Consider the following 27,749-nt stretch of genomic DNA (forward strand, 5'->3'; position numbering starts at 1 on the left):
CATAAACCATGGCGGCATGAATGACAATGCGGCCACCCATTGAGGGCGTTAAAAATACAGCCGATGCACTGCCATTTTTCACTGTGGTGTAAGGCCTTAGTGCACTTTATCTCCAGTGTGCACCTTATCTAATCAGCTGATATATTGCAAGCTGACAACATAGTGTGATTATTGGGGGCACACTTCAAGAGGCACTGTACTTTCAACAAACCGTGCATGAATCTATAGTACAAGCAAGTACAGGAAACTTTGTATCTTAATGATAAATGCCTCTTTCTCCACTTATGAGACACCTCTTCACTTCCTCCTTCTCTTGAATTGATCATTCATTCTCTATTCACACCCTCTCTGACTATAAGCTCACTGAGGGATGAGGTTACTTCCTGATCCGAGAAGTCTATGGAGAGAGGAAGAGGAGTGAGTTGTTGGAGAAAGATAGAGGCGGGCACCACCCCTTCCTCTCTATGAGAAATTTGTATCAGTCTAGGCTAAGCTGTGGACAAGCAGCAGTGTTAAACAGAGAATACTGTTACCTTGTTGATTACACACTGCCAAAGTGACCATTTATGTGCCAACTCTTGAAGGAAAGAGATATCGAATTCTACAGAAATTTCAATAGCCAAATCAGGAGGACTACAGAGCATTAAAAATGTATATAGAAAGGCTGAGCACTCTCCCAATGGACCACAATACAGACTATTCAAAATTAATTATATTTATATTTATTACACCGATATATAGATCAGAAATTAAAAATACACCTTAAAAAATACAATACAATATAAAAATTATTTGAATAAAAAGTGTTCAAGTAAAAAGCGTTCAAATAAAAGCATTAATGATGGTATACAAAAGATTAATGTATGCAACCTAAATAATATGCTGATTGGAAGAAAAAAGGAGTCGATATCTATTCAATATGTTCAATGTGAAAATAATTTTCGACCATAAGAAAATAAATGTTCGAATGAAAATAGGAACAAGTTATTTCCTTTCGGATAAATGTCCAGACTGGAATATGGTATTCAATATGAACTTGCAATAATAATGTGTTCAATATGTTCAATGTGAAAATAATTTTCGACCATAAGAAAATAAATGTTCGACTAGGAATAGGAACAAGTTTTTTCCTTTCGGATAAATGTCCAGACTGGAATATAATATTCGATATGAACTTGCAATAATAATGTCGATTAAATATTATTCAATCAATATTCCCTATATGGCAATGCGAAAAGGAGGAACATTCACTCTTGCGAAATGCCGTCTGGCTATAGCTCACGGTGGCGTCCCACGTGGCTAATGGAGTCAGATTCGGCTGGTACCTGTTAATGATGATTCAACAGGAGCAATATGAACGGAGTAGCCCTCTGTGTAAAGGTTCTTTAGTAGGAGAGTCTTTAAATGCAGCTCTATCACTTCAAGGGTTTAAATGTTCGCTATATGCCATATGAATCCATCAGGGTAAAAGAAGTCGATTCCAGTAGTTGAAGTCAAAAACGTCCATCAGCTGATGTGCGGGTCTTTTGAAACCATGAATGTTCCTCCTTTTCGCATTGCCATATAGGGAATATTGATTGAATAATATTTAATCGACATTATTATTGCAAGTTCATATCGAATATTATATTCCAGTCTGGACATTTATCCGAAAGGAAAAAACTTGTTCCTATTCCTAGTCGAACATTTATTTTCTTATGGTCGAAAATTATTTTCACATTGAACATATTGAACACATTATTATTGCAAGTTCATATTGAATACCATATTCCAGTCTGGACATTTATCCGAAAGGAAATAACTTGTTCCTATTTTCATTCGAACATTTATTTTCTTATGGTCGAAAATTATTTTCACATTGAACATATTGAATAGATATCGACTCCTTTTTTCTTCCAATCAGCATATTATTTAGGTTGCATACATTAATCTTTTGTATACCATCATTAATGCTTTTATTTGAACGCTTTTTACTTGAACACTTTTTATTCAAATAATTTTTATATTGTATTGTATTTTTTAAGGTGTATTTTTAATTTCTGATCTATATATCGGTGTAATAAATATAAATATAATTAATTTTGAATAGTCTGTATTGTGGTCCATTGGGAGAGTGCTCAGCCTTTCTATATACATTTTTAATTTATTTGACCGGGTGAGTCATCAGGCTTAGTAGCACCCACCCACAGTGAAAGGCGATAGAGAGCCACCATACTCTTTATATAACTACAGAGCATTAGTCAGAGAAAGTTTACCCACCTACATTGGGGATATTGACTTATCTGCATGTGGTGGGGGCAGATAAGCTTCAGGTTCCCCATGATACCAAAAAGACAGTAAGGGGCCAACTCTGACTGCATTCTACTGAGGATAATATATATATACAGTCAGGTACATAAATATTGGGACATCGACACAATTCTAGCATTTTTGGCTCTATACACCACCACAATGGATTTGAAATTAAACAAACAAGATGTGCTGTAACTGCAGACTGTCAGCTTTATTTGAGGGTATTTACATCCAAATCAGGTGAACGGTGTAGGAATTACAACAGTTTGCATATGTTCCTCCCACTTGTTAAGGGACCAAAAGTGATGGGACAGAATAATAACCATAAATAAAACTTTCACTTTTTAATGCTTGGTTGCAAATCCTTTGCAGTCAATTACAGCCTGAAGTCTGGAACGCATAGACATCACCAGACGCTGGGTTTTATCCCTGGTGATGCTCTTTCAGGCCTCTACTGCAACTGTCTTCAGTTCCTGCTTGTTCTTGGGGCATTTTCCCTTCAGTTTTGTCTTAAGCAAGTGAAATGCATGCTCAATCGGATTCAGGTCAGGTGATTGACTTGGCCATTGCATAACATTCTACTTCTTTCCCCTAAAAAACTCTTTGGTTGCTTTTGCAGTATGCTTTAGGTCATTGTCATCTGCACTGTGAAGCACCATCTAATGAGTTCTGAAGCATTTGGCTGAATATGAGCAGATAATATTGGCCGAAACACTTCATAATTCATCCTGCTGCTTTTGTCAGCAGTCACATCATAAATAAATACAAGAGAACCAGTTCCATTGGCAGCCATACATGCCCACGCCATGACACTACCACCACCATGCTTCACTGATGAGGATTATGAGTTTAGGATTATGAGCAGTTCCTTTCCTTCTCCATACTCTTCTCTTCCTATCACTCTGGTACAAGTTGATCTTGGTCTCATCTGTCCATAGGATGTTGTTCCAGAACTGTGAAGGCTTTTTTAGATGTCGTTTGGCAAACTCTAATCTGGCCTTCCTGTTTTTGAGGCTCACCAATGGTTTACATCTTGTGGTGAACCCTCTGTATTCACTCTGGTCAAGTCTTCTCTTGATTGTTGACTTTGATACACATACACCTACCTCCTGGAGAGTGTTCTTGATCTGGCCAACTGTTGTGAAGGGTGTTTTCTTCACCAGGGAAAGAACTCTTCGGTCATCCACCACAGTTGTTTTCGGTGGTCTTTCGGGTCTTTAGGTGTTGCTGAGCTCACCGGTGTGTTCCTTCTTTTTAAGAATGTTCCAAACTGTTGTTTTGGCCATGTCTAATGTTTTTGCTATCTCTCGGATGGGTTTGATTTGTTTTTGTCAACCTAATGATGCCTTGCTTCACTGATAGTGACAGCTTTTTGGATCTCATCTTGAGAGTTGACAGCAACAGATTCCAAATGCAAATAGAACACTTGAAATGAACTTTAGACCTTTTATCTGCTCATTGTAATTGGGAAAATGAGGGAATAACACACACCTGGCCATGGAACAGCCATGGAACAGCTGAGAAGCCAATTGTCCCATCACTTTTGGCCCCTTAACAAGTGGGAGGCACATATGCAAACTGTTGTAATTCCTACACCGTTCACCTCATTTGGATGTAAATACCCTCAACTTAAAGCTGACAGTCTGCAGGTAAAGCACATCTTGTTCGTTTCATTTCAAATCCATTGTGGTGGTGTATAGAGCCAAACATGTTAGAATTGTGTCGATGTCCCAATATTTACGGACCTGACTGTATATATACACATATACAAAAGGACACACCTTCTCATTCAAAGAGTTTTCTTTATTTTCATGACTATGAAAATTGTAGATTCACACTGAAGGCATCTATAAATTAACACATGTGGAATTATATACATAACAAACAAGTGTGAAACAACTGAAAATGTCATATTCTAGGTTCTTCAAAGTAGCCACCTTTTGCTTTGATTACTGCTTTGCACACTCTTGGCATTCTCTTGATGAGCTTCAAGAGGTAGTCCCCTGAAATGGTTTTCACTTCACAGGTGTGCCCTGTCAGGTTTAATAAGTGGGATTTCTTGCCTTATAAATGGGGTTGGAACCATCAGTTGCGTTGAGGATAAGTCAGGTGGATACACAGCTGATAGTCCTACTGAATAGACTGTTAGAAGTTGTATTATGGCAAGAAAAAAGCAGCTAATTAAAGAAAAACGAGTGGCCATCATTACTTAAAAAAATTAAGGTCAGTCAGTCAGCCGAAAAATTGGGAAAACTTTGAAAGTAAGGGCTATTTGACCATGAAGGAGAGTGATGGGGTGCTGCTCCAGATGACCTGGCCTCCAGTCACCGGACCTGAACCCAATCGAGATAGTTTGGGGTGAGCTGGACCGCAGAGTGAAGGCAAAAGGGCCAACAAGTACTAAGCATCTCTGGGAACTCCTTCAAGACTGTTGAAAGACCATTTCAGGGGACTACCTCTTGAAGCTCATCAAGAGAATGCCAAGAGTGTGCAAAGCAGTAATCAAAGCAAAAGGTGGCTACTTTGAAGAACCTAGAATATGACATATTTTCAGTTGTTTCACACTTGTTTGTTATGTATATAATTCCACATGTGTTAATTCATAGTTTTGATGCCTTTATAGTCATGAAAATAAAGAAAACTCTTTGAATGAGAAGGTGTGTCCAAACTTTTGGTCTGTACTGTGTGTATATATATATATATATATACACACATACACACAGAGAAAGATATTAAAAAAAATGGTGTACCCCTTAGAAAAGATTGTACAGCCTCATTAATGAAGGAGAGAGAGAAAGACCAGCTTTCCAAACACAGCCTTGGGAATTGTATATGCCAACTGTAAACACCACATTTAGTGTCCAAACTGTGAGTACGGAAAAGTCATCGCCATTTAGCACAGATTTTGCTGCTGTGGAATTCCGGTAGATCACCACCAAATGTTGTTGTGCCCTGAGAGATAGAGCTCTGCTGATAAATGCAGAGGGTAAAATTGATGATAAATGCCGAATACAAGATCTATCATGGACAAACTTTGTGTTTTTCCCATGTTCACAAACAACAGCTTATTCTTAAAATTCTGCTAAAATATGAAAAGAAGACTACTTTACCTGGATAATCCTCTGAGACATGCACAGAATATGCAACACTGTAAAAAAAAAAAAAGAGAAAACAAGTATTATTAGTATTATTATTATCATTATGTTACAATATTGTTTTTTATTTTTTTTTTGTTTATTACACATAGTCATATAGTGTTCAAAATGTTTTGACCTCAGAAAAAGAACACATTACGGGATTAAAGGGGAATTTGATTTATTGGCGGCTGGGCTCTCCATAAAATTATCTATTGATTGAATGATAGAACCGAACTGGAGATTGTGATATACAACTAGTCATTACAGGAGCTGACAACATGTCTTGTAGCCTGATATACTGGATTTACATCCTTTCAGGAAAAGTACATTAAATGCAAGTGTGAAAGATAAAGGACTCAAAAGCAGATATCTATATATAAGGCTAGCAACATGTTCTTAGCAACATATTCGAATGAAGTTTGGACCAAACAAATTCAGTTTGGTTCAGAATAATTCACAAATTGGTTTCTTCCCATTTTGGGGTTCAAGTATAAATCACTGAACGTCAGAATAAGGCCTCATGCACACGACCGCCCGTGTGCCTTCCTCAATTTGCTAGGACCAAGCGTATTTTTGGAAAAATACGCTTGGTCCTAGTGACCGTTAAAAATTAAAAATTTGGGAAATAATTGCGTAGCAACCCCTTTGAGGGACTTCTTTGTTTGTTAATTTGATTGATTCCTCAATTTGCGGAACGGAATGGGCGGCCTATTGTAGAAATGGCTATTCTTGTCCGCAAAATGGACAAGAATAGGACATGCTATATTTTTTTTGCGGGGCCACGGAACGAAGCAAAGGATGCGGACAGCACACGGAGTGCTGTCTGCATCTTTTGCGGCCCCATTGAAGTGAATGGGTCCGCACCCAAAAACTGCGGCTCGGATGCGGACCCGAAAAACAGTCGTGTGCATGAGGCCTAACAGTAGTTATGGTGCTAAATATGGCATACCATAATGTGTTCTGCAATCCTTACAGGGGTTGTAAAGAATTAGAAACACATGGTTGCTTTCTTCCAAAAACAGTGCCACACCGGTCGGTGGGTTATGTATGGTATTGTAGCTGAGCTCCACTGAAGCGAATAAGGAATGGCACTGTTTTTTGGAAGAAAGCAGTCATCTTTTTCTAATCTTGTACAACAGTATTAGTTTTTCCATCAAGCGGGGAGTGTGGCGGGGAGAGGGATTATTAGGCAGTAATTCTGCCTGCTTTTAGAACTCCAAAAAAGTAATCAACAGGAGCATAACAAATGATCTGATCTCTTTCTAGACCAACTACTAAAATATTTTACTTTTGCATATTTGCAAGACATTGCTACCAACATCCATTTTGGTTAGGACTACGCGGTGCGGTTGTGGGTCGCAGCCAGTTGTGGTCAAGAACCACATTAGGCTGTAGCTGCCTTTTATTTAACTGATGAAGACCGAACCGCATAGGCAGCCTGAATTCCTAATGGCCGTGCAGTATTGAAGGTGCCCCCCTTTCATAAAAAGGTTGTCCAGTGGATACATTTTCTGTTTTTCTGTGGGATCACACACAACAGAACACATTTTCAATTGGAGTAACTATTTTTGGGAGAAAATGCTCCTCTGTCTAAATATCGGTTACATACTTGTTATGGTTCCTCCTGTTGTTCTTTGGATTCCCTCTCAGAATATCCATGATCTGTGCTGGGGGTCACACATCTGGGGGGCCAGACAATCAGAATGATTCCAATTTATTTTTTGTTTTGCACCACTTTGTGGCGTATTAAGGTTGCAGATTGTCGCAAAGGTGTTTTGGCAAAATCTGTGCCTTTACCCTGCTAATTTCACTTTTCCGAAGTGGCGGAAAAAGGGGATGTGGTGTGGGTGGGGAAGAGGGCAGGCCGGCCACTTTATGGCGTGGAAAAATGGCCTTAAACTATGACGGCAAAGGAGCTGGCGTAGTTTATAGGATGCAGCAGCACAGAGAGGTTAAGACTGGCGTATAAATCCCTGGTCTTAATCAATGTTCCCCTTAGTGTTTATTTTACTTTTTATTACCAATTTTCTAAATATTATTTTAGTTTTATTTTAGGCTGAGATGTTTCCATTCCGAGCATGCATGTGTATAGGGCAATCAAGAGAGATAGCTATCAGTCAAATGAGCCTTGAGACGACCGTTATCTCATGTGTATGTCCAACATAAAGGATTCCAGAAAACATGGCTGCAAGGCTGCTGAACTGAATGATGAATACTTCATAAAGTTATTGAATTTTATATAAGTGAATAACATACTAACTTTGAAAGGAGTTGCTTCAGGTTGACAACACATTCTTTTAATAAATTACAACCCTCTGATGATCTGCTACCACCAAGATTTGACTGAAACCACCAGAAATCATCAGTGAATGGCTGCAAATGTGGCATTATATATCATTTATTCAAATTCTAAAGGGCAATTACATACTACATATTGCCGAGCCCTCCAGCCACTCTTTGTAACCAGTCTCCAATCTTGCTGGTAGATGTGATCCCAGGCAGGAAACCACTATCTATGATGTCCATACTTCTAATAGAATACATTTGTAACATGCTTAAAGGAATATTGTCCTCTTAGATATGTATGGCATATATACAGGGCGTGCCATAAATGTCTGATAGATACAGTAAAAGTCCCACCTCTGTGGCTCATACCTATGTCCATCCCGAGCGTACGGTAGCTGTTTTTGTAACTCCCATAGAAATTAATGGAGCATATAGTTACATAGTTGATACGGTTAAAAAAAGACATAAGTCCATCAAGTTCAACCAAGGGATAGGTGGGGACGCGAATCCCAGAAGGAAGTGAGACTCAGATTTCTACATGTTTTCATAAGCATTAATGTTGTTTACTTGCATGGTGCACACATGCCGTGTCCAACTCACCAGGAACGCCGAGGAACAAAGGATCCCCATTCTGGAGGTAGGAATGTGTTCCAGTGGTCAGACCCACATCTAGTCCACAGTGGGAATACCTATTTAAATGGGTTTCGTCATCTCATATCGCTAGGATATGCCCCGAATGTCTGATAGGTTCGGGTCCCACCTATGGGACCCTCACCTATCTCTAAATGGAGTCTGCAAAGAGGAGAGTGGACTGTGCATGCGCGGCCACCCTCCGTTCGTTTCTATGGGACTGCTGAGAATAGCTGAGCACAGGCTTAGCTATCTCCATCAGCCCCATAGAAGCGAATAAAGTGGTGGCCGCGCTTGCACAGTGCACTTTCCATTGATTTCTATGGACACCTTTGAAGTCAATTTATTTATTTTTTATTATTATTATTAGGGAGCAGGAGCTATTTTTGGGACTTCCTGCCCTTAATTTTAGAGGTAGCTGGGAACCGAACCTATTAGACATTGGGGGCATATTCTATCGATATGCCCCCAATGTATGAGATGACACAAAAAAAAAATGGAATGGAACCCCCCCCTTCTCGATGATCATGTGCTAATTATAATACTGATGTCCTTTTTCGTTTCTGTGTCAAACTATATGAATTTAAGATTTATCAAAGCCGCCACATTAAGGAAGTGACTGCATTCAGTCTCACTCGGTCTGACTCCCCACTGTCTTTTATTGTTAGTACATGTACAGGATCCTCTTCTTTCCTCCCTAATGGACTTTCACTTCCCTTTGAAGCATTGCTTGTTCTTTCTTTACAAAGATGAACAAAGTCATTTCTCTATTTTCTGCTAACTCTACATAGACATCTAATTACTCCATTATTGATACTCAATGATCAGGTCAGATGCACAGAAGAAGACATATGCACCGGGCTTAATGGTATCGTATAGTCATTCTTAATAAAGGCTTGGAAGGCATTAGATACTTTATTGTATGTGCAACTTAATGTGGGAACGAACAGAAAAGAAAATCACTGTTAAATAAATTCAATGACCAAATGCAAAAGGTACAGGTGATTGCTCAAATGCAAAATCTGTAACGGGGCCCCCAACCTACCATGTGTGTCTTATAAGGCAGAAAGTACTCTGGGCCCCTCAGACACCAGGACCCAAGTGCAAGTGCTACCTCTGCATCCCCCTATAGCTACATTTTAGTTCAAATTAATTTTTAAAGGCCATGGACACCTTTGAAATCAATTTATTTTTTTATAATTATTATTATTATTATTAGGGATGAGCGAATCGACTTCGGATAAAACATCCAAAGTCGATTCGCATAAAACTTCGCTCTAATACTGTACGGAGCAGGAGCTCTGTACATTATTGGAATGTATTGGCTCTTATGAGCCGAAGTTATTGCTTCGTGAAGTCTCGCGAAGCTTCGTGCAATAAATTCTTAAATTAATTTGTACTGTAAAAAAACATTTCTCAAACTCAGGTTTGGTTCCAAGTGGTACCTTGTAGACTGGCTACCCAAGAGGCCAATGCTTTTTCCCATAGGGTAAAACCACGGCCACTGCTGCTGGATTTAAGGGTGGTCGTAACCATGGAAATGAGCAAAGGAGGCAACATGGACATTCACAATACATTAGTAAGTGCCTTGTATTAACTTTCTCTGTCACAAACCAGCGGGTGTGAACTCACTGTGCCACGTAACCAACCTCCTTTAAGGGTGTAGTCTAAGTGAACCCCTTGTTCTTCACAGTACCCCTGATGGTGGAGATAGACTTTTCGAGGGGAACACTAATTTAAAACCTCTTGAGGAGGATTGACACATGAGGCATCTGGTCCAGCAACTTCTGGTCGTAGAAGCAATAGGTCAGGCAATCTGGGTCAGCAACAGGAGAGTTTAGACAGTACAGATAAGGATCAAACGGGAAGCGAAGTCCAGAATCCATGCACAGGTCAGGAATGCGGGAACACAGGGACATACAACAGCAACCTTTGTTGGACACAAGGACCTTTGACGCTCAGGCACCTGGGAAGGGGGCTGAGCCACTTATATAGGTACAGATGGCTGGGATTAGTTGCACAGGTAACATGTGAAAAACCTTTAAATCACAGGAAGTGACGTGTACCAGTCTTAAATGAGGTGCTGCAAGGAACAGGCTAGAAGGCATGCTGTGTCCAGGGTTAGAAGGAAACCGTGGAGTGAATTCCAGGAAGGATGGTGTCTGTAAGGAAAGAGCCCAGGACCGCAGCGGTGAATGGGAAGACACCAGCAGCTGATCACTGCCGCTACCTGCCCCGCAATGCAGCCAGACAAGGACAACGCCGGAGGCAGCCAGGGAGCACAGTGCACTTCCAAGCACAGAGCCGGGGGCCACAAAGGTGACCGCAACCGCCGTTACATTCTTCACATGATAAATGCCATATACTTGAGTGAGACAACCCCTTTAAGATAATTTCTTGAGAAAGTGATAAGTGTTTATGAGCTGTCAGGGAATTAAACATAAGGGCTACAGAGCAAGCCATCAGAGCAGTCTTCAGAGGCAATAATAAAAAATAGGCCCAAAAGTATCCATCGCCTTTAAAGTAATATTAACTCTTGAACATACTTTTGTTATTTTTAGTCTAAATAGGTTTAAAAATCTGTGCCAATTACTTTATTAATATATTCTTAGAGCATATGATATTTTTATATATGCAAATGAGCTTCTAGGAGCAACGGGGGCGTTGTCATTACACCTATAGGCTCTGCTCTGTCTACAACTGCTGCACCCTCTGCACTTTTTTTGATAGAGAGTGACAGCTTAAACTGTAACATTTACCAGATATTAATGTGACTGCTCTCTTTTCACTAGAAACTTCCTTCTCAAAACAACCAAAGTCATCAGTCAGCAAACAGTAAGCATGCGCTATGCTCAGAGAGGCGCGAGACAGACGCTGAGCATTTTAATTCTATTCTAAGTGATTAAATTCTACATATAGACAAACTAATAGTTTCTTCCTGTCCTGTCTCAAATAGCAAAAATACAATATACACAGGAGATTATCCATTTTCCCTAGTTACTTCACTCAAACCTCAGAGCAGACTTACATCTGGCAGCTGCTTCAGCATGAGCTTTGTACTGCTCTGCCTGCACTAGACAGCATACAAAGCTCCATCCTCAATTATAGGCATCAGGAGAAAATGGAAATGTAAAGCTGGATATTCCATAAGGTCCCATCTCTTGTACTTTTATCAGGAGAGAACTCTGCTGTCTCAGTTTAAAGGGGTATTCCAGTTTTTAAACTTAGTTTGTATCATATGAAATCATACAATTCTCTAATAGACATGTATTTAAAATTCTGCATACATTCACCTTTGTTCCACCGGGCAGTTTGACCCCTATATACAGTAAAATGGTATAGCCCATGTATCAGTCCTGTGTAATGTATCCATGTCCTGACTAAAAAATGGCATCACTCATGTGTCATTCTTCACATCCTATAATCCTTGACATTCAGTAAGCAGCAGTGCTACATGACATACTGTACATGAGTCAGCAAACAAGACACATTCATGTGATAAATAAATAGGGCTAGTGTTTGAATGATGATTTTATCATGGCTACTACAGTAACTACATTACTGTGTGTATTTACAGTGTTGCCTGTCTGTAGGTGATGTTGTTAAATGGCTGCCTGTCTCTAGGTGGTGATTGATGCTAATAAAGTTTAGTGTAAAAAAGGCAAACACACAGATCTGCTTCTACATAGACACTGACGGACATGATGAGGTGCTGCTACAGATTGAAATACTGTACATACTGTATATATATTCTGCTCCCCAATAGAGTACTATTCAGCTGTTGGATACCAAGGTAGTTATGTAAAAACCAGGTCACAACATACTTGTGAGGATCACATGACAGCTCACATGACTGATGCCGTGTTTAGTCCTATTAGCTATCCTATGGACTAAAACGGTCCTACAGGAGTCAAAAGGGCCGTAATCATTAAAACCGGAATACCTCTTTAAGACAGCCTGCTTTGCCGAAAAATCTTTTGTGTTACTTTGACGTGCATTGTAACACAAAAACGCTTTTTTTTTCAGAGACGGTAAGCTTATGCTACTCCTGTCACAATATCTTGAATCACGAGGAAAGATAAGGAAGGACACATCTGTAGGTAAGGGTGGCAGAGATGGCACTCACGACAAATCCTGTGACTAATGCTGTATTTGCACATGGTGCTGAGTGTGTAACTAATTACATAGACTGTAATGGAGGCTTTCTGGATCTGTGCTGTGGTGTCCTCAGCAGGTAAGAAACATACTGTTCCAGCCACATAAAGAGTGTGTTTAGAACATTTACTCCGTACATATTTCCTCTGTATTTGCTTAGCGATGGATTAATATCTCGCAGCATTGTTTGTTATTGTTATCATGGGATATGAGGCGTCTCTGCTCGGTACCGTAGAATATGACATGATTATTTCTAAAAGAGACAAGGTTTTATAGTAGGATAAAAAAGAAAAAATACTGCCTGATCAAAAACAGCATTGATTATTAGATTTCAGCCACTTTGAAGACCCATGTTAGTGGGTTGCACCACAGCTGCGCAAATGCTGCAGGAAAATGCAATTTCAACATGTCCTTGAGATGCAATTGTGTTGAACCAATTCTGTAACTCTCCACCCTTGAGCTATATTACGTAAACTATACTATTGGTCTAAATGTTGCAGTATAAATAGGTCTTGGCATGCCTTCTCCATCCTTGATGCATATTTGGTCAACGGTAGGTTTAGATATCACCTGAGCTCACTGAAGTATAAATACAGTACCTCTTGGGTTGTCTTCACCACCTTTGAGTTATTTGGTAAACCATAAATCTACATGTCTCATGAGCACTCTGTACTGTAAGGAGCTCTTTCGTTGTCTTCTCAACCCAATACCTCTTTGGTTGTCTTCTCCAGCCTTGAGGCATATTTGATAAATCATAGGTCTAAATGTTGCATGAGCTAACTGCAGTGTAAATACAGTACTTCTTGGGATGTCTTCACCACTCTTGAGTTATTTGGTAAACCATAAGTCTACATGTCTCATGAGCTCTCTGTACTGTAAGTAGCTTTTTGGTCATCTTCTCCACCCTTGATGAATATTTGGCAAACTATAGGTCTACATTAAAAAATGAGTGAATTTCTTTAAATGTGTTTCGTCTCTGATTTGCAGAATTGTAAAAAAAAATTGATTCCGGTCTGAATTGATTCTACCTGAATCAAATATGTTCCAATTGCCCTGAAAAATTGGTATTTAACACTGTAAGTTCTCCTAGGTCTCATATTCTTTCTCTCAAAAACTAAAGAAGAATATGTCTTAGAAGATAAGAAACAAAGAGCTAATTTGAATATCTTTCCCAGAAACCCAAATGTATGCAAATTAGCTTCCCTTTCAAAAGGAAAAGAACCCTAAGACTATCTAAAGGCAGGAAATTATAATTTGCTTCTCCCGAGAACACAGAGCAGCGTAGGCCGGGCTGCAATACTCCTTATGCATACTAAGTGGTCTCCCTATTGAGAAATCACAAGTCCAAGAGTACTCCAAGGCCACTCAAACACAGTAATGTACTCTTGAGACACTCAGTACTCTTGCCATTTTGAAAGAACTCTTGGCTTCCATGTCTTTTTTATAGTGAAGTACAGTTTTATGTATGGCTTTCCCTCTCGCAGATTCACCCAAAACAAATCACAATAAATTTGGGGGGAATTCTTAATTGATTAATTTATCTCTAGTCTACATTCAGTAAACAATAGGTCTTCATGTCGCATGGGCTCCTTGTATTGGGAGTATCTTTTAGGTGGTCCTCTCCACCCTTGAGATACTGTATGCCGGGTACACTACAAGCCTACAAGTCGAATGAGCTCCAACCACTGTGAAATCAGTCTGACTACATCCTAGCCTCTAGTAACTGGTGAAACTGATCTATAAAATGACTCTAAGGCTACTTTCACACTATCCGTTATGAACGCATCAGGTTGTATTATCTTTAACATAGCAATGACGTCATGAACTCCATTGAAAGTCAATGGGGATGAATCCGTTTTCTATTCTGTCAGATAGTGTCAGAGAAAACGGATCCGTCCCCATTGACTTGCATTGTGGGTCATGACGGATGCGGTTTGCACTCCGGTATGAGAACAGAACGGAATGCATTTTGGAGCATTCCATTCTGTTCAGTTACGTTTTTTTCCCTATTGACAATGAATGGGGACAAAACGGAAATGTTTTTTTCCGGTATTGAGACCCTATGACAGATCTCTATACTGGAAAATAGAAAGTAGCGTGAAAGTAGCCTTACACTTCTCATTTACAATCTGGAGCTCACATAGAGCAACAATTTAATATATTAAAGCAGCATAAATCTGTTCCAAGAACAAATTCTTCTGAACCATCACTCCTCTTTATGAAAGAATATCAGGATGCAGAAAAAGTCTCTGTTCAGTTCCGCTCTGGAGAAAAAACTTTCTAGTCACAGCAGGAAGCAAAGCACTGATGCATCCTAATTTATCAGCGACATGAAGTCTAAACATAATAGATACTGTAGAAACAACACGGCATCAAAGTTAAGAAAACTAATATTTCATGTCCGCAGATCAGCTCAGAAACATGGAGGAATAGATAACCAAGGCTGTTTTCAAAAATGATAAATTGTCATGTTGTCCTATGTTCCTGCAATCATAGAATAAACAGAGATTTTGGACTTTCATTGGTCTCCATTAACTAAACCATTTCAACATTAATCATAACAAAAAATTCACGTAGTCATAAAAATCACCCATCAGGCTTGGGTCACCCATGCGGTTTTTGGAGCCATGGCCAAATCTAAGAGAAAGGAAAAGTATGACAGAATGATTGATACTTCTACTCTCTTTTGAATCCACTACCGGTTTGTCTATAGAATTGTAAATACTGTCTAGCACAAATATGGGACTGCACTATAGCTCAGCGGACCATGAGCGCCAATCCCAGTAGAGGAACTTCTTTTGGAATTTGTGTAGACTTGAGATCTTCTTATGGTACCCCAGTTTCCTCTCACATTCCAAAAATATAGCAATTTTTTTGATGAAGTTGATCCTAGCGCATGGATGTAGAAACAAAAGAGAGTAACTTTAGCGTTCTGATAGGAACACTTTGGCAAATTTTTTGGAAGTCACAATTGGCATCACATTTTGGTGTTTTTCCAAGCAGAAAATAGAAGTTTCTGCTATAAGTATTTATGTCACTTGTCAATTATGTAGAACAGCGGTCCCCAGCATGTGAGCCGCATTTGGAAACAACAGATGATACTGAAGCACAATACAAAAAAATAAAAAAGAAAGATTAACAAAAAGAGGTAAAAAAGTAAAACATTGCAAGAGGCCTGAAAGGTACATGTAGCTAAGTGCAGAAGGATGGTTTTAGATTATAAGAGGCACATTAATTAATACCAGCATTTTAGACGCCGGTCTTAATAAGGCCCTGCACTGGCGATGGATTCGCCAAAGCTATGTAGAGGCGCCTCTACATAACTTCGTCGCATCTACCACCACTTTTTTAGACCTGGTGTGAGCGGGGAATAGTTGCAGATTGCAAATGACCTTTGCGCCGCAATCTGCACCAGAGATAGGCCTAATATAGGCTTATTTCTGTTTAATAAATGACCCCATAAGTTTTTAGGATGGTTTTGCTTATAAAGATTTTTTTATTTTTTTTTATTCTATTTTTACAGGTGTGTAAAATATAAAACACAGCACAATGGGGTACATTTATCAGATATGTCAGTTTTGTGTCTTATAATTGTGTCGCAACCAATGCCAGGCAACCCCCCCCCCCCCCCCGATATAATTTTACACATTCAAGTGTAAGCCACATTGCACTCATGGCAAATATATTATTAAGATGCACCATTTTATAAATTTGGTGCAGGCACACAAAGCAAAGACAGACTTAAAGGGGTATTCCGGTTGTTTGAAGTTATTGCCTATCCACAGGATAGAGGATAACTATTAGATCGGTGGGGGTCCTACCGCTGGGACCCCAACTGATTACGAGAAAGGGTGCCTCGCACCCCCTGTAGACACCTGAAATGAACAGAGTGGCTGGTAGCACATGATAATCCATTAATTTCTATGGGAGTTTCAGAGAAAGCAAAGTACAGTGCTTGGCTATCTCCGGAATTCCAAAAGAAATGAATGGGGTGGCCACACGCATGCCTGACCGGCCTCTCTGTTCATTTCAGGGAGACTGCAGGTGGTACGGGGCCCTGTGGATAGGGGATAACATCAAATAACTTTTTAAGGCCTCATGCACACGACCATATGTATTTAGCGGTCCGCAAAAACGGATCCGCAAAAAATACAGATGACGTCCGTGTGCATTCTGTATTTTGCGTAACGGAACAGCTGGCCCCTGACAGAACAGTACTGTACTATCCTTGTCTGTAATGCGGACAATAATAGGAAATGTTCAATTTTTTTGCGGAACGGAAATACGGACATACGGAAGCGGAATGCACACGGAGTAACTTCCATTTTTTTTGCGGACCCATTAAAAAAAACGGAACGGACACGGAAAGAACATACGTTCGTGTGCATAAGGCCTAAAACTGACAACAAAATGGACACAAAAACAACCGGAAATGATATATGTCTCCCGAGTTTTTTTTTTTTTATTTGTGCCATTTGATGTACTTTTTTCAAAAACACAGCATGCACTAAAAAACTAAAAAATGCCTGACTTGTTGCATTTTTTTTAGGTGTTTTTGAAACAATTTTGCACATACTGTATAGTGTGTTTTAGCACCTGCCAATGGCTTTTTGTATGCTTGGTCTTTTTTCTTTAAAGAGAACATGTCGCCCCGAAATTTAGTGCAATCTGCAGCCACTATTTTATACAGCAGGAGGAGCTGAGCAGATTGATATATAGTTTTATGGGAAAAGATTCAGTATAACCTGTAATTTATTCATTTATATTCCTGCTCATTCTGGGCTTTGCAGCCCAGGAGGCGGTCCTATCAGTGATTGACAGCCGTCCCTCTATGACTGTGTATACAAAGATAGCTGTCAATCACTGATAGGACCGCCTCCTGGACTTCAAATGAGCAGGAATTTACATGTATAAATAATCAGTTATAATGAAACTTTTCCCATAAAACTATATATCAATCTGCTCAGTTTCTTCTGCTCTATAACGTGGTGCATGTACCGTAGCTTACATTGCACTTTCATGGTGACAGGTTATCTTTAAGTTCTTGATGATATTCTAATTTATTGAGATGCACCTGTACCCACTAATTTCTCTTCCCCTGTAGAGCTGTATGGGAAGAAAACATTTCCTGTACAAACAAAACAACATACGAAAATGCCCTTACAAAATGCCAAAACACATTCTACTTGCGTTTTTTTATTTTTTTATTTTTTTTGTTTTTTTGAAGCTGCAAAATGAAAAAAAAAATGGAGGTCTATGGAAGAAAAATGCCAGGTGATGACAGAAAAAAACACACCAGACCCACAGCATTTGAAAATGCTTTTGACACAAGAAACACAACTGAAGGGTCAAAAATTGCCACTACCAAAAAATACCTGTAGAATATTTCCCACAGACTTCCATGCAACATCTGGAGCTGGCATCTTTTGCCTAAAAAATTTTGCAAAACCGCCAACAAAAAAAAACACAACAAAAAAATGTAAAAGCCCTCAAAAGTTCCATAAAAAAGACCTACCCTACTGGTATGAACCTACCCTACTGGTGTTTTTTCATCGGCTTCTCTATAGGTCTTGAAAAACACCATAAGAATGTAGTGAAAATTATTGAAATTCAGGGAGTTTTTTTAACAAACAAAAAAACAAAACAAAAAACAAAGATAAAAGTAGTGTATGAAGGAAGCATAATACTGCCTCATGAACAGGCAAATGTCACTGCAGTTTTTAGTTTAATTTAACAAATAATCCACAACCTTGATGTTCCTCTACTTGACTATGGGAATTGCAGAGGCTGTGAGTGTCACAGTAATGTGTAAACCCCTATTTACTACACCAGCCCTTGGAGCGAGGGAAGTTTGGTGGAGAAGATCCTGGACACCAACTGCATCCTGACCACTTCCACTACTCCCATCCTCTCCACTGGGTTGCTGCACCAACAATGTGCCAAACACCACATGCACTACCAGGGGTGTAATTATAATTCATAGGGCCTCATAACAAAATAAAATGTGTAAGGGTATGACCACATGGCGCTGTACGGGCCACAGCTGGCTCTTGTTAACCAATGAAGACTGCACTATTTAGTCGGTTTGCATGGTTAATAGCCATACGGCACCTTCAATACCGTGTGGCTTTTTACAATGCAGACAGTAGCGTAATTAGAAATGACTGTGCCACCTAGCAAATTTTTGAGAGGGCCCCCCTTACCAATCAACCACTCCCGTGGCTAGTCAAAATCACTCTCTCCGACCAGGCTCGGCAGCTTTAGAAGAAGCACTTTTTCCCCCCAAAAGTGAGGGGAAAATGGCCGTGTGTCTTATAAAGCGAATACTAGTGAGCGCTTCTATTATGAAAATGCTCACTAGTATGCATTAGGTGCCGGGAGAAGGGAGCGAAGCACTGCAAGTACTTGTGGTACTCACCCTCCTCTGTCTTCCTACCTGGGGTCGATGCTTCACTGTCCTGGCCGTGTTTAGCGTACAGTCAGGTGACAGAGCAGTGCAGGCCAGGAAGACAGGAGAGTGCGACTTCTGCCAGTGGTGGAGAGGAGCCACAGCGCAGGACAGGTAAGAGGAGGTTTTTATTTTAATCTGATCTGAGGTCTGATGGGGACTAACATTGAGGGCTGATCTGAGGTCTGATGGGAGTCTAATATTGAAGGCTGATCTGAGGTCTGATGGGGGTCTGACAATATGGGTTGATCTGAGGTCTGATGGGGGTCTGACAATGTGGGCTAATCTGAGGTCTGACATGGAGGGCTCATGCTGATGTCCCAATGAAGGGGTCAGATGTGATGTCCTGATATGGGGCCTAATCTGATGTCCTGATATTTATGGGGGTCTGTTCTGAGGATCTCATATGAGGTCTGATGAAAAAATATTTTTTTCTTATTTTCCTTCCCTTAAAGCTGGGGTGCGTCTTATAATTGGGTGCGTCTTATAAAGCGAAAAATACGGTAAGGAGTAAAAATTAAAGGTACTGTATGTATAATAGCACCATACATGTGAAAATCCACATTATAACAAAAATCCACCAAATTATTCTCCACAAAAAGTTACAATGTTCTTGCACCTGAATGGACCCGCCCAACTTCTGGGCCCCATAGCAAGTGCTATAGCTTATATGGCTATAGTTACACCCATGTGCACCACCAAGTCCCACACAACAACTGAACATAGACAAATATTGTTCAAACAGGTGAGAACAAGCCTTCAAATATAACTTGGTCTACCATTATTTGTGGTTGTTAGACAGCAGTCAAGATGTGAAAATTTGTGCATGCCTGGGGGCCAAACTCAGGACAAAATAAAATAAACTTTAATAACACAGATACTGCATACATAAGATTTACTATACCCTAATAGATGAGGTATTACACTGAATTACCATTTGTGTCGCTATAGTTCTACTTGAGTGGTTATTTTTGGAAAACAGCCATACAGTGTCCTCTATTAAGATTACAGAATAAGACGTCATAGTGCAGCATCCCACATTTGTGTGAAAAGGGGACACTTAAAACATCTGTTTATGTATTTATCTAATGTACTGAATGTATGCTATTTTATATTATCAGTCCAGCATTGTCATTTCACCCATTCGCCCCTAGGTGGTGCTGGAACCACACTATATATAGCTTGGGTGTGTCTAGCTTAGAGGGATTGAGAGTAGTAAGTGAAGTGAGTGGAGAAAGTGAAGAAGCAAGTTCATGGAGGAGAAAAACAGGCTAAACTCCACATGTAGCTGTTTCCTTTCTTCTTGGCCCTGATCAAGCTTGGAGAAGACAACCACAGCAACCAAGCACCAGACAGTGAGTGTGAGTCTATGTATAAATATGCAGTAAGCCTAGTGAGGGTTACAGCTGAACCTAGCTTATGGACTTCATCAGCACCAGTGCCTGAGAGCAACTTTCCAAGTGCCAGGACACGTATGGATAATAAGTGCGCAGAATTGTCCTTATCCACTACACAAGCCTTCCGGGACATAGTGGAGAAACCTAAACCTTTTTAGTGGAGCATCCTGCAAAAAATGAAGCAGAAGTATTTGCCTGCCACGAGGGAGATCCCCCTTATAGGATAGATCAAAGTGAACAGATATCAGCATATTTAATACCAGGGTGCTATAGATTGAATTTAGGACTATCACAAGAAGTCTTTCCTGTGAAGTATCTACTTTAAAGAGACAACTGCTTAACTAACAATTGCCTAAAACTGATAAGTGGAATACAACTGTACCTTTTTCTGAGTCATCACTTATGCCACACGAATGCACTTTGTTGATGGACTGTAACATCTGCCTTGAGACTATTGATTCAAGTAAACATTGGAATTGTTCGATAACAACTGACTCCTCATCATTTCCACTACTACACTTAACATTTGCACCTAACGGTGCTGGCGTCACAAACCAGGGTCCCAGCCACCAAAGCACCTTAAACACCAATTACCATCAAGGACACCTCAACCAACATCTGGCTGGTGTTCCCTGCAACAGAGAGTGCCCCGGAGGATTTCGTGCTGTCTTCCCATCCACTGTACGCCAGCCCAGGGAGGCATCTACTAACCATGAGTACATGAACTATTACACCCATCGGTCCACCGTGAGCCTCACGTGTTTCCCCTGTGGTTTGGTACATTACAATAGGATCTCTAACTATATCTCCTACAGAATCTCCAGTATCTGTAGTTGTGATAACATCAAATAAAGAAAGTTTAGGAACGTCTTACCTCCCAAGACATCACTTTTTATTCAAAGACTAATTGCGAATATCAAGCATAAAACATTTTCATACAAAAACTTCTAATAGTCTATTAAGAATTATGAATACTGGTGCTGGGTGAAGGCCATGTTCACAGCAAAGTACAATACAACGTAAGTATAAGGGATACAACAAAACTCATACAAATGATGCAAAAAAAAAAAAAGGGAACATGTATTTGATGGAATGAGGCAGATTCCTATATTTGCAACATGCTCTGTTTTGCCAGGAATGTATACTGGATTTTGGCACTATCAATGGAAATCCACTTCCAAGTGCAGCAAAATTCGTGGCAAAATTGGCATGTGACACTTGCCGATTTTGTGGTGAATTTGTCCCTGATTTTCTCACCTGTTTGACACAGCTTTGCATATTTCAAATGACCGAAAATCACAGAATACAATTATTTCACATGTATCATTTTAAGTCAAAAAAAGTCCAGCAAGGGTACCCTGTAATTACATCAGATAACTAAATTTATTAAGAAATGTAAGAAAAATACACAATCAAAGAAAGTCTCACAACTGGATCCGGGGTAAGGGGCCAGTGTAAACCAGATGCAGTGGGTAAGTGGTGGGGAAAAGGTCCCTAGCACTAATGCCCTAGACTGGTCCTCAGCCCAGGGACGTCTCCTGATGGTGGGGACGCCCTGTCCACGTACCTAATCTCAACCTCCTAGCTGTCCCTGGTAAGGTGAACAGTGGGGAGAGATGGGTGAAGAGTGGTACCCGTACAGATTCCCAGCACACAATTAGAAAGTAGAGAAGATGTCCCCTGTATGCTGCCCTCGTGACAGTTTGCCAGGAGGTACAGGGTCCACCGAGAGGATAAAACTATACAGACAAACATACGCACACAAACATAAATCTAGCAATGTAAAGAGATGACCTACAACCCCGACGCGTTTCACCCACAGCAGTGGGATCATCAGGGGGTGATGTGGGGTAGGTAGAGTTTGGACCGAACGCCCGTGACAGTAAAGATAACGGGCGCAGTCACATGATATGCGCGTAGATACATGTGTATGTAAACACTAATAACGCTACAGCAGACCCAGAATAAGTAAGGAGTTGCCAATTGGCAGATAACATACGTTCAAACAGCGGCATGGATAGTAAGTTCGACCGCCTAGATGCAACCTGCAACTCTAAATAGAAAAGAGAGGCTTAAATGAGAACGTATAAGGTAAACAGAAAAATTAAACACGAAGCGCTAAAGAGATAAAATCCTTGTAAGTACCTGATATAGGCGATGGCAAAAGGATAATGTAGGTATACTATGTGCAAGGGTTCATGCAGGGGCATGGAGAGTGATCACCCCGGACCTACCTAGCTGTGCAAAACACAATGAGCATAATGAGCCCTAAATGCATACATAACCCTAACCCGTATAACCCGAATAGGAAGATGCTGGATAGATACCTATTCAGTGCTCCAGGAAAATAATGACAAGGTTCGTAGCTCCTCAGGTATAGGGCTACCCGCCTGGAAAATGCCTATGATGCACAAAGGCCTGGAGTAAAACACAGGAACTAGGCCATGTATACTATAAATGAACCATATATATATTGGATATAGTACAGTAGTACTTACATGGTGACGCCGTCGGTGTGGAAAGCTGGGTCTGAGGCAGACGTACTGTGATGCCTCGCCCATTAAATACCCTAAGATCCCATGTCCTAGGATGAAACAATTACCCCTACGGGGGAGGAGGAGAGAGAGGGAGGGAGGGACGGCTCAGGTGCAGCCGCCATAATTAGTGCGTTCCAAGGTGGAACGCACACAGGGATGCGTCCACACTGGTGATTAGCCGGACAGATATCCGGTAAGTGTGTTACAACCAGCCCAGTGTTGCTGCCGAGCGGCGTGCATGCCAGCGTGGAACGCACGCCGGAAGTGACGTACCCGTATGGCTGACAAACCGGAAGTGCGGTATGTGTCATGCGGCGTGCGTTCCAGCATGGAACGCACACCGGAAGTGACACACCTATGTTACTGCCGGATCGGAAGAATGCCTCCAATAGATAGAGGAGGTGGATTAGGGTGGATAAATCAACTGAGAGGATGACAACATGATCCTCCCACCTATAAGCCATATATAGTAGCAGGGGAAGGTATCCCCATCCCTTCATGTACCCAGACCAAGGCCACATATGGGGTAAATGCTAAAGAAGATAATTATGAATGAAGTGGGCTAAACATAGAGGGACAGGGGAAACTAGGGAATGGGCGGGGGGGAAAATAATGTACCAGGAAAGATAAGAATGGAGAAATGACTACATATATACAAATCCTTAGATGCAAAATTGGGGCTACCTTGATGATAACAAGGACGCCCACTAGAGGGTGTGGAAAGTTACAAGAACACCCCAAATAGGTAAACATTCGGGTACTTAACGTGCCCAGGCTAAGTTTAAGGGAATAACTATTATTTCTACTGAGGCCACAAGCGCTAAGGGGACAACCGCGGAAAGGGGGGGGGGGGGGGGGAGGGGAAAGGGGGGGGGGGAAGAGGGGGTGGGGGGGAGAACCCCACTCTGAGGCCAAGAAAAGCAAGACATCCAGAGTATTTAGACCATAATTAAATGGATATAGGTGGGTAAATAGAAGACGAGGGTGGTTATAGAAAACATGAATAGGTCAGACGCTCGTTGAGTCCACGGGGTGATTGGGAGCGGAATCTGTGAATCCACTCACTCTCTTTCTGAAGTACACGCCTGTCCAGGTCTCCTCCTCTTGGGGAGGGAGGTATCAATTCGAGGACAGTAAACCGGAGACAGGAAGGGTCGCCACCGTGGCAATCATTAACATGAGTAGCCACAGGTGTAGGCTCCTTCTTGATGACATCGTTAACGTGTTCTAGGATTCTTCTCCTAAACTCCCGTATCGTTTTGCCCACGTAATCCATGGGACATGGGCACTGACATAGATAAACAAGCCCCTTGGACAGGCAGTTGATAAAATCCCGGACCTGAAACGAGTGACCTGTGGCCGAACAAGTGACCGATTTAGTGGTGAGGACATATTGGCAGGCCTTGCAGCGACCACATTTGAAAATACCCGATCATTTTAAGTCACCCAGGAATGAGCAAAAAGCCTTCTGAAAAATGGCTGAGCATTATTTGTGTACTCCCCTTTAACGTTTGCTTTGCATGACAATCTTGGGAAAAAATATGCGATTTAAGGGGTATACAAGTGCCTCCAAGGCTCTTTATATTTTGGTTACTCAGTGTGAGGTGTTGCAAAACACTTAATAAAACAAAAAAAAAAAGCTGTTAGAAATCAAGTCTATAATCAAAACTTAAAGACTGGGTTTTGACAGGAATCAGGGTACTCCACCCTTGAATGGCAGAGTGCCTTAATTTCAAATATCTACTTTTGGGACAGCCTAATACAAAACACTGTTCTGATGGATCTTATAGCAACACCAGAGAAGAGACCTTAAAGGGGTTGACCCATCTGGGAGACTGATGGCATATCGCTAGGATCAGAATGTCAAATATGTAGGTGCGGGTCCCACATCTGGGGAACAGTCCTATCTTGAGAACAGGATCCCCGAAGTGACCAGAGAGTAGCTGTGCATGAGCGGCCACCCTTCATTCACCAATCACCACTAGAGGAGTTCAGGAAATAACCAAGCGACAGCTCAGCGATTTCCAGAAGTCCTACAGAGGGTAAAGGAGAGGTGGCCGCACCTGCGTGGTGCACTTTCCATTCACCGCTATGGGACTTGTGAAACAGCTGAAAATCCTTGCTCCGCTATTTTCGAAACTCCCATAGCGATGATTGGAGAGAACATTGCACATGTGGGGTGTGATCGTTACTTTTGGACCCCTTTGTTGAGACTGGAGTGGTCCCAGAGGTGGGACCCCCATCTATCTGGCACTTATTGCAAATCCAATAAATATGCCATCAATGTCACAGATGTGAAAACCCCTTTAAAGGGGTTATCCCAGAATGAATGTAAAAATAAAAATAACACATAATATAGTACATGACAATCTCCTTCTCGCAAAGCTAGAACCAGCCCTGTAAGTTCACGTGGATTCAGAGCACCCACCATTTATTGCTCTAAATTTTCTTCTTCAAGCTGGCAGCTCAGGGGTGTATCTTTTCTCAAATTAGCCTTTGAGAAGCTTCTCCTAAAGAAAAGGAAAATACCCCCCAAAGCCGGTCTTTTCAGAGGGAGAGCCCAGCTCTAAATAACTCAAGAAGAAGGATAGCCTGGATCTTCCACACATTGAGAGGTTGAGCAGGGGAGGAGAGAGCTCAGAGCTGTATGAGGTAGAGCTGGAAGTAGCGGGCTATATCCTGTGTGAGTCTCCTTACACAGTACAACCTGTGCTCCCCATAGAAGATAAACCTAAAGACAAGAGGGCATTTTCTATGGGAAAGAACATCAGTCAGTAAAAGGAGATTCAGCTGGTGGCAGGTGAAGGATGCAACTGAGCATGTGTGACCTGCTCCTTCAGCACATTAAGAGGACGTACAGATTACTACAAAGACTGAACACTAGGGGAAGCCATTATGAAGACGGTTATAACGGAAGATGGTTATAACGGAAAATAATAGCATTCTTAATACAGAATGATAAATAAAATGGCCATTGAGGGGTTAAAAATATAATTTAAAAAAACACCTCATCCACTTGATCGTGCAGCCGGTATCCTCGTCTTTCCAATTTCTGCAGGACCTGCAAAAGGACGTACGATGAATGTGACGTCATCGCAGGTTCTGGTGAATGAAGATAGAAGGACCTGTGGTGACGTCATAGTCATTCATTCTCATCCTGAAAATTGTGTATACAAGTGATCCCTCAAGTTACAATATTAATTAATTCCAGGACAACCATTGTATGTTGAAACCATTGTAATTTGAGAAATCGGTTCCAAAGCCCCAAAATATCATCCAAGAGAAAATAAAAATGTAAGAAAAATCACCAGATAACTAAGACAGATGAAAACAAATCCTTACATATAACAGTCAGGAATAGTTGCTAACTAGCAACTAATACAACTATTTTACTAGAGAAGTGGCCTTGATTGGTTGGATCTGAGTCATTGTATGTTGAGTCTGGTTTAAACTTACGATGGGCCAGAAAAGACCATTGTATGGTGAAAATATTGTATCCTGAGGCCATTGTATCCTGAGGGTTCTCTGTATATTCCCGATACCTCTTATACCTCTTAGCAGAATAAAACATACATATCCCATAGTATTAGATATTGTAGGTCACCCTGACAGCAACTGTGTCTTGCTTGCAGGATCAGCTGTTATTTGCTGATAGTCACAATGCAGTTTGCTTGTTTTTCTATGAGCACTGTGTCATAGGAAAATAGAAAGCGACAGATCCCATTTAAGTTCGGCATGACCAAGGTTTCACCAGTGTCAAGATCAGTTCTGTACTGACAGTTCTGTACTCAGTTTGACTTTAGCTAATAGAGGGTGATACCAAGAGATGGAGCCTGCCCCATAACCTTTATTACTATAAAGTCCAGGTTCCTGAAAACATTACATTATAGCCAGCAACCAGCATGAAGCAAAAGACCTGTGTACTCATTTGGTCCCTTTCAAAAATATTTTAACCCACTAGTTGTCAGCGTGAAATTCTCCATTTGAGGAGGATTTTTTAATTATTTTAGCCATTTCTCTTGAAGCAGAAAATCAGCAGGGAGGAAGTAAAGGGCTGCAGTCATTTAGCCTCCTCTTACTCTTTGCCATATTAAAATAATTGGATTTCATATTATTGTTTATTATTATTATTTTTCAAATTCCTAGCAATAATCATCTGCAGCATACTCACTATGGCCCATTTTTATTATTGTAGCAGCACCTGAATTCTTGCTTATTGTGAGCCAAAATCTCACTCATTTTTGGTGCAAAATATTGTTTTGCACATATTTTTAAAGACTATGTATTAAGAAGAGTAATTCACTGCCCTTAAATAGGTAGAGTCTTCTAGTTTGAAAGCGGCATGGCTTAGCGGAAAAGTGACATAAAATGCTACATCATTTTGGCACAAACTTCTGTCTCAAAGTAAGTTGTGATGCTGGCGGTGCATGGCAGCCAGCCGCTCCCTGTTCCTGGCCGGCACGGCCACGGAAATGCTTACCTGATTCCTTGTTTTGCTGTGCTCTGGCGGTTCGTGCCCATTGGAATCCGACTGCTCAATCTACTCCATACTGGACTGTCGCCTGCTCTTTGCCTGCAGTACCTCTGCCTGCCTATACTGCGCATCGTAATCTGTCCAGCCTATGACTAGCCTACCTAGGGTATTTAAGGCAACTTTTCCTGTGGGAGGGTGTCTGAGCAATAGGTTTGTCTAGCTAGCCAGTCCCTGCAAAGCTGCATAGCACTGTCTGTCTGCCTGTTAACTGGATTTGACCCTTTGCTGCCTGACCTGAACTCTGCCTGTTACTTATATTGACCCTGTGCTGCCCACCCCAATCGTTGGACTGCTTACCAGAGTGTATGAACTCTGCCAGCCCTGACCTCGGCT

The 27,749-nt window shown here is 41.0% G+C and overlaps 1 protein-coding gene across 1 annotated transcript in view; it reads right to left on the reverse strand.

The window, feature by feature from the left end:
* The window catches only part of PARP8 (poly(ADP-ribose) polymerase family member 8), a 345,285-nt gene that overhangs the window by 217,667 nt on the left and 99,869 nt on the right, over window positions 1–27,749 (reverse strand). Inside the window, 2 exon segments of the mRNA XM_040421265.1 lie at window positions 5,403–5,440; window positions 25,890–25,943. Of these exon segments, the coding sequence (XP_040277199.1) occupies window positions 5,403–5,440; window positions 25,890–25,943 (92 nt within the window).

The sequence above is a fragment of the Bufo bufo genome, chromosome 2 (genome assembly GCF_905171765.1).
Source record: "Bufo bufo chromosome 2, aBufBuf1.1, whole genome shotgun sequence".
Classification (NCBI taxonomy): domain Eukaryota; kingdom Metazoa; phylum Chordata; class Amphibia; order Anura; family Bufonidae; genus Bufo; species Bufo bufo.